Source organism: Mandrillus leucophaeus, unplaced genomic scaffold, assembly GCF_000951045.1.
Source record: "Mandrillus leucophaeus isolate KB7577 unplaced genomic scaffold, Mleu.le_1.0 Scaffold338, whole genome shotgun sequence".
Lineage (NCBI taxonomy): Eukaryota > Metazoa > Chordata > Mammalia > Primates > Cercopithecidae > Mandrillus > Mandrillus leucophaeus.
In genome coordinates, this window is record NW_012103565.1 from 660,472 (window position 1) to 667,049 (window position 6,578).

The 6,578-nt window shown below is 47.7% G+C and overlaps 1 protein-coding gene across 2 annotated transcripts; it reads right to left on the reverse strand.

Annotated features, from left to right (window-relative positions):
* Positions 1-1,920: 1,920 nt before the first annotated feature.
* On the reverse strand, positions 1,921-6,147 carry CCDC70 (coiled-coil domain containing 70). 2 transcript variants are annotated; one of them, XM_011988753.1, is made up of 3 exons: positions 5,868-5,884; positions 3,165-3,253; positions 1,921-2,817 (listed from the first exon to the last, which is right to left on the reverse strand). In XM_011988753.1, the coding sequence occupies exon 3, from the start codon at positions 2,772-2,774 to the stop codon at positions 2,076-2,078; it is 699 nt and encodes a 232-aa protein (XP_011844143.1). In that variant the 5' UTR covers positions 2,775-2,817; positions 3,165-3,253; positions 5,868-5,884; the 3' UTR covers positions 1,921-2,075. The 2 variants fall into 2 exon arrangements, with proteins under 2 accessions (XP_011844143.1, XP_011844142.1); XM_011988752.1 differs by lacking the exon at positions 3,165-3,253 and having other exon boundaries at positions 5,868-6,147.
* Positions 6,148-6,578: the final 431 nt, after the last annotated feature.

A 6,578-nucleotide genomic window follows, 5' to 3' on the forward strand; every position in this document is an offset into this window, starting at 1 on the left:
GGTGAATAAATACATAGGTGGATGATGAATTAACTGATTTATGTAGCAAAGGGATGCTGGCTGCACACCTTCTTGTTGGATGGCAGGGAACAAGAAGAAAGGTTGAGTTCACCCAAGGGCTGACTAAGCTTTGAGAACTTCCTTTCCATAGCAGATAAAAGGAGTCTGCTATCGTGGAGGTCTAGAGTACACTTTTCATCTCCCTTCACCCTGAGTTTTGTCTTTGGCAGAATCCCTGGGGATTTTTGAATCTGCAGCTTTTTTTCTGCACTGGGGTTCCTGCAGTGTGAACGCCATCCAGTGGCCTACACCATCCAGGTCTTGAGTGTGGGCCCCTGGCAGCCCTCTTGAAATGGAATTATCTCCACCCTGCATCCTGTTCCCCATGGCTTGCTGAAGTCCTTGCCCTGGGACCTATGGAGAGCTGAGGATGGGTGTGTGTGTGTGTGACCAAGGAGAAAGCTGCTCCCACTGCTGTGGCCCTGCTTTCTCTGAGAATCAGAGGATTTGCAGGGAACCCAGAATTTCCCAGGGCCAAGTTTTCCGTTGGCCATGCAGTGACCCAGGCTTTCCCACAATCATCTCCTGGGAGTCAGCCCACTCTCCTGGCACCAGGGGTGTTTGTTCACCCTTGACTTTGTAAAGATCCCTGTCCTCTCCTTTCCCTATCTCTCCACCCCCAAGCCACTGTGAAATCCTAGTGTACTTTAAGGCTCTCCCAGTATTGACACCACTATCAGCCAAGTCACTTTCCATGACCCAGGGCTGTATTAGGAAAGGGCCACAATACCAAGAGACAGACACTGTGGGTTCTTGTCCTGGCCCTCCCATTTGCTACTTGCTGGACCACATGCACTCACATTGCTTCTTTAGGTCTCTGTTTCCTCATCTGTACAATGGGTTTATGCACCTTCCTGCCAGCCCACAGAGCTGTGGTGAAGGTCACATGAGGAGGTGCATGAGAAGTTGCTTGTCTAGTAGTAGGGGACCCACCACGGTGAGGTAAGTTAATGTGTTAATATAACAATGAAGGCCAGGCCTAAGGAAAGGGGAAGCAAGACACATTTGTCGTGGCGTTTCTTACTCCCTTACTCCCTCACTTTTGGTCATTTGTGTAGCATTCCCCATAAAGGCCATCTAATCTCCCCACCCCTAGAAGAAAAGTTGGGCACATAAGTTGCTTGACCACATTCATGCACATTCATTCAATGTACTACTTCCTAGGGTATTTTAAGTTTAAAATAGATGAAAGCAGGAAGCCCCCCAAAAAGAATGTATAATACAGAAAAACAGGGACCATAAGACTTCTGTGAGTGGGAATATGTGAGGGCAGGGGCAGGGAGCATGCCCGTGCATTGCCCAGGCCACTCCATGGGTCAGCTTGACTCCCTCGTCAGGGGCGTCCGTGTTCTTGGGGGCCGCACTCTTGAGTCTCAGCCCCCACGCCAAGGCCCCATTTTCATGCTGCCTGAGTAGGGCTGCTGAGACGTTTGGTGGAACTCGGAACTACCAGTGAGTGGGTCATGCAAGGATTCTGCCTGTGTCCTCCACATGCCTTACCAGGGGAGGAAGAGGCACAAACAAAGAGTTAACAGCACAGAGGCCTTTACTGGAATGCTGTCAGCCCTCTCCAGGCCTCCAAGACTGCCCCAAGTGAAGAAGTGACTTCTCTACAGTGTGGCAGAGATAGTGGTATCTCAACCCCTCTCCGTTCCTGTGTGTCGCTAGCTGGCACAGCCCAAGCCTCTTCTCCCCATTTTGACTCTTTTAAAGAGAGCCAAAGCGTCTCTACTTCCAAACACTCGCACAGGCTGGAGTCACTGGGAGCTGCCTGGGACCGAGCTCTGTGGCCCAGAGATGGGAATATGACCTTGGAGCATCACAAAACCTGGAAAAAAATGCAGCCAGCCTTCCTCAAAGAAGTTGGATTTCCAAACCTTGTCTCAGGACTTTATTGGATCTTTCAAAACAAGGAGACCAATGAGTGTGTTTTTTCTCCAGCACATGAGTTCACCCTGGACTTGAATCCCAACCCAGGGGAGTCTGGACCACAGGGCCCTGCACCTGCATGCTGGCTACGCCCTGCCTCGGGAGAAGGCCAGCGAGCGCCGCCCTCTGTTGGCGTTGTGGAGCTCTTCGAGCATCTGCTCCCTGGCAATGTGGCCATTGCTCGCCACCCAGAAGGCCCTCTCCTCTTCCCAGAGGGCATTCTCTTCCTCCCAGAGGGACGTTTTATCCTCCCACAGGGCTTTCTCCTCCTCAAGGAGGGCTCTTTCCTCTACCCACAGGGCCTTTTCTTCCTCCCACAGGGCCTTGTCCTCCTGAAGAAGGTTCCGGTCTTTTTCCCATAAGGCATTGTCCTCTTTCCAGAAGGCCTTATCGTCCTTCCAGAAAATGCGGTACTTTTTCCAAAAAGTTTTCTCTTCCTCCCTGAAAGACTTTTCCATTTCCCAGAAGGATTTTTCCTCTTTCCAGAAGCTTTTCTCCTCTTCCCAGAAAGGTCTCTCCTCTTCCCAAAAACCCAGGATCTGGCCCCGGAAAGCACGGATTTTGCCTCGGAAAGTCCACATTTCTTCCCTGAAGTCCTCTATTTTCTCACGAAAAATTTTCATCTCTTCGCGAAAAGCCTTTTCCTCCTGCAGCTTGTGCATTAGTTTCTTCTGGCGAACACTGGGAGAGGATGTCACCCGGGACCGGAAGCAGGCAAGCCCCATCCATCTGCTCACCTTGAAGGAAAACATCTTCCTTAACAGTCGGAATGGTGGGGTGGCCATGATGACAGGACCCTTGGCCAGGTCCAGATCGGCTGGTCAGACCCTGTAGGGGGAGCAGAGAAGAAAGGTCTGTGAGTATCACATGCCAAGGGACGGCCCTTGGTTCTGTAGTACTGGATTTGAGAAAATGTAATCACCGTTCTTTGTCCCCATGGTGGTGTTTGTGAGGGAAAAGCTTTGGTTGAGAAACATGTGGGGTGGTCATGGCTTTGAGCTAGAGAGGCAGTCAGTACATTCAAGCTCAAGGCTGCTAAAAACATAGACGCTCAGCCAAGAAGGACAGTGGCTCTCAACTAGGGTATCAGAACACACAGGTGTGACATGACGAGGCCAAGAAGAATTTATGTTTGTTCAGTCAACCTGAATGAATTTCGGTTTTGGTGTACTCACTTGGGAATTGTTCCTGTCTGCCTATGGTCATGCTCACATGTGAATGTCCTCTGTTACGAGCCTGGGACACAGAAGATAGGCCCACTGACCTCAGAGGGGAGGAGGACAGTGTATATTAGGAGAGGAGTTTATTTTGGGAAAAGTGGTTTAAAACAAAAAGGTGAGAGACAATGGTGAATGTTGCCAGGATCATGGAACAAGAAGACCCTCACGCAATATTGAGTAATATGGAACAATAAGAAAGACACCAGATGACCCAGCAACTCCAGTCCCAGATATAAACCCTGAGGAAACTTAGGAACTGTGACTAGGATACATGTACAAGTGTGTTCGAGGAGCTTTGCTCATAAGAGCTCAACTCTGGAAACAATCCAGTGACCATCCCAATAGAGTGGAATAAAAAATGGCGCTATATCCACATGGCAGACAGCATGGCTGCCTACAACAGCATGAGTGAATCTTATAAACACTCTGCTGAAAGAGAGAAGCAGGATCAGGGAATTTCAAAGAATGAAGTTCCAAACAAGCAGGACTAAATGCCATGGTCTAGGGGAACATACTTCAGTGTTAACACAGAAAGAAAAGCAAGGAAGTGAGTCCCAAAGTCAGAGTAATAGTTGCTGGTGTGGGAGGATTTGGGGTGTGGGATGAGGAGGTGAGACTAAGGATTGTGATTAAGTGAGTACTTGAGAGGGGCTTCTGCAGTGCTAGCAGCATTCTGTTTCTTTGCTTGGTGGCGGTTTCATGTGTATATAAAGGCGTGTTAAGCGGTACATGGATATTTTATGTACCCCAGTCAATACAGTATATTTCACAATAAAATAAAAGCTGGGGAGAAGAAAGAAGGAAAAGAAAAAAAGAAAAGAAAAAGAAAGACAGAGAGGGAGGGAGAGAAGGAGAAAGATCTTCAAACATTGCCATATATCTGAGGAATCAGATAGCAGAACTATCTGTAACAATCCCTGTAACTACAAACATGAATCAAGGGATGAGAAAAAGCACTGGACATAGGAAGGTGGTTAGGGGGCAGTAAAGAGCTGTGTTGTCAGATAAGTGGTGCATGCACATGCTGAGAGCGTTGTTTTCCATTTTGTGCTTTCTCGAGGAAGTTGCCAGGGTCTGGCCCTCACTCAGTGGACCTCACTGATCCATCATCCATGAGACCTTTTGGGGAAATTTTCAGGGTTTTCTCTGTGTTTTTCCATTTCTGGTTTAGGATCAGGGAGTGGAGGAGGAGAAAAGACACAACTGGGGGTGTGTGTGTGTGCACGCGCACAACCGTATGAAGAGACAGTGGCTAGGCTGTGGACAGCTGGTGGCATCACCATCCGTCAAGTCACACAAACCAGAACCAGGGGCACATCCTTGACCTTTCCCTCTCCCTCACCAGACTTCTCTCCTCAACCATCAAGCCCGCCTAGCTGAGATCCTTAACATTTCTTGAAACCATGCCCCTGTTCCATCTCCCCAACCACAGCCGGGTCAGGCCAGGATGCCTGAAACAGCCTCGCTGCTCTCTGTGTTAATCTTACCCTCTTATCTGCCCCTGCACTGTAGCCCTACAGGTGTTTTCTAAAACACTTTCTCGTCCTATCACATCAGTTCACACACCTTCAAAGACCTTGTAGCCCAACGATCAAAGCTGAATGCCCTAGGAAGGCCCTGTGCAGCCCAACTCCAGCTTGCTTCTCCCTGTCCTTCCTACCCAGCCTGCACCCAACTCCAAATCTAAGGCCCAGTATGAATGAGCTCTATTCAGCTCTTGGCACCCTGCCTCCAGTTTCCTGCCTGGATGCTGAAGCACATGCCGCATCCTCTACTGAGAGCCCCTTTTCCTCCTATGGTGGGCTTGAATTCCTGTTCATCCCTTCCCCTCTGAAAGCCACTCGGACCCTCCAGACAAAGTTCCTCGCCACCTCCGCGATGCTATCTGTCTGTTACTCTACTGTTACTTGTCAGACTTGATTGAAATTAGGTGTAGACATGTCTTCCTGACATCTCTGTAACCCAGGAGCTATTATAATATAAAGCCGTCTATATAGGAGGGAACTGGTGAAAATGTTGGTTGAATTGAACTGAATTTAACTGCATTTTGGAAATTTGATTTTCTGTGTTGTATAGCTCTTTGCCTGGAATCTGTCCAATATGCGAGGTCCTCCCTCACTTCCATGTCTTGCTGGCCCCCTCTCCCTGGATAGCCTTGCCCAAGCTCACTTCAGTTCACCTAGCGAATCCTTCAGCACTCAGATACCTCCTCCAGGCAGTCTCTCCTAAGCTCAGACTGAGCATGTGCACTTTCTGTCCCACTAGAAACACCTCATCTTCCATCTCTATGTCTGGCATCCCGCGAAACGTCCTGCCACAGGATAGGTGTTCAGAAAATAGCAGCTGGATGAATGGGCATCTACTGGGTTAGGATGTTGGAAAAAATTCACCTCCAAGTTTTTCTCAAGTGAACACTGAACTTTCTTTAAGAAAGAAAGAAAACAAGAACCATATCAAATATGTAGATGTGTGTTAAGATATAAAGTACAACATAAAACTGTAGATGTGTATCTGTATAGCTATAAAAATGTGCATTAAAGAAACATGCCTAGTTTTCAGTTATACTGTAAGACTAGGAACTTCTTTTTAAGGAAAATATTATATATTACCTTATGCTTAGAACAAATACTATACAATCTAAAGCCAACCGTTACTTACTGCTTAGCTGCTTGCCAACGGGGTAGGTCCTGTAGCCCTCAGAGGGTACATGCGGCCATTGTCATGTGAGATCCCCGATGACGCTGCTTGCAGGCCTGCCCCAACAATGCTGGCTGTGACCTATCTGTGCCCTTTCAGACCTGACTCACAGGATGGCGACTCTAAGAAGGAGTCCCCTATAAAAGACTTTAAGGAAAGGAGGGGGCACTTGAAAGATCTGAAAGAGTTCCTTTTCCGTCTTTGACTTCCCTGATAGGGCAGTGCTGTTGATGACTCACAAGTGATTGTTACCTCAGATTCTGTCGGCATTGGTTCCAGGAGCATGGTTCTAGGAAGTCATGGTCTGGGGAGGGCTGTGTGTGGGTTGAATCACTTCTCTTGCTGCTTTCCAGATTCTTTGTCTTTGGCTTTTGATAGTTTGACTAGGATGTGTCTTGGTCTTGAGGTTTATTCTACTTGGAGATTGTTGAGCTTCTTGGATATGCAGATTTGATACAGTTTTTCATCAAATTTCAGAAGTTTTTGGCCACTATTTCTTCAAATATTCTTTCTTCCATTTTCTCTGTCTCCTCTCCTTCTAGGGCTCATATTATGTGAAGACTGGTAGCGTGAGGGTGTCCCCCAGGTCTCTAAAGTTATATTCATTTTTCTTCATTCTTTTTTATTTCTGTTGCTTAGATTAGATAATCTCAATTAACCTGTTTACAAGCT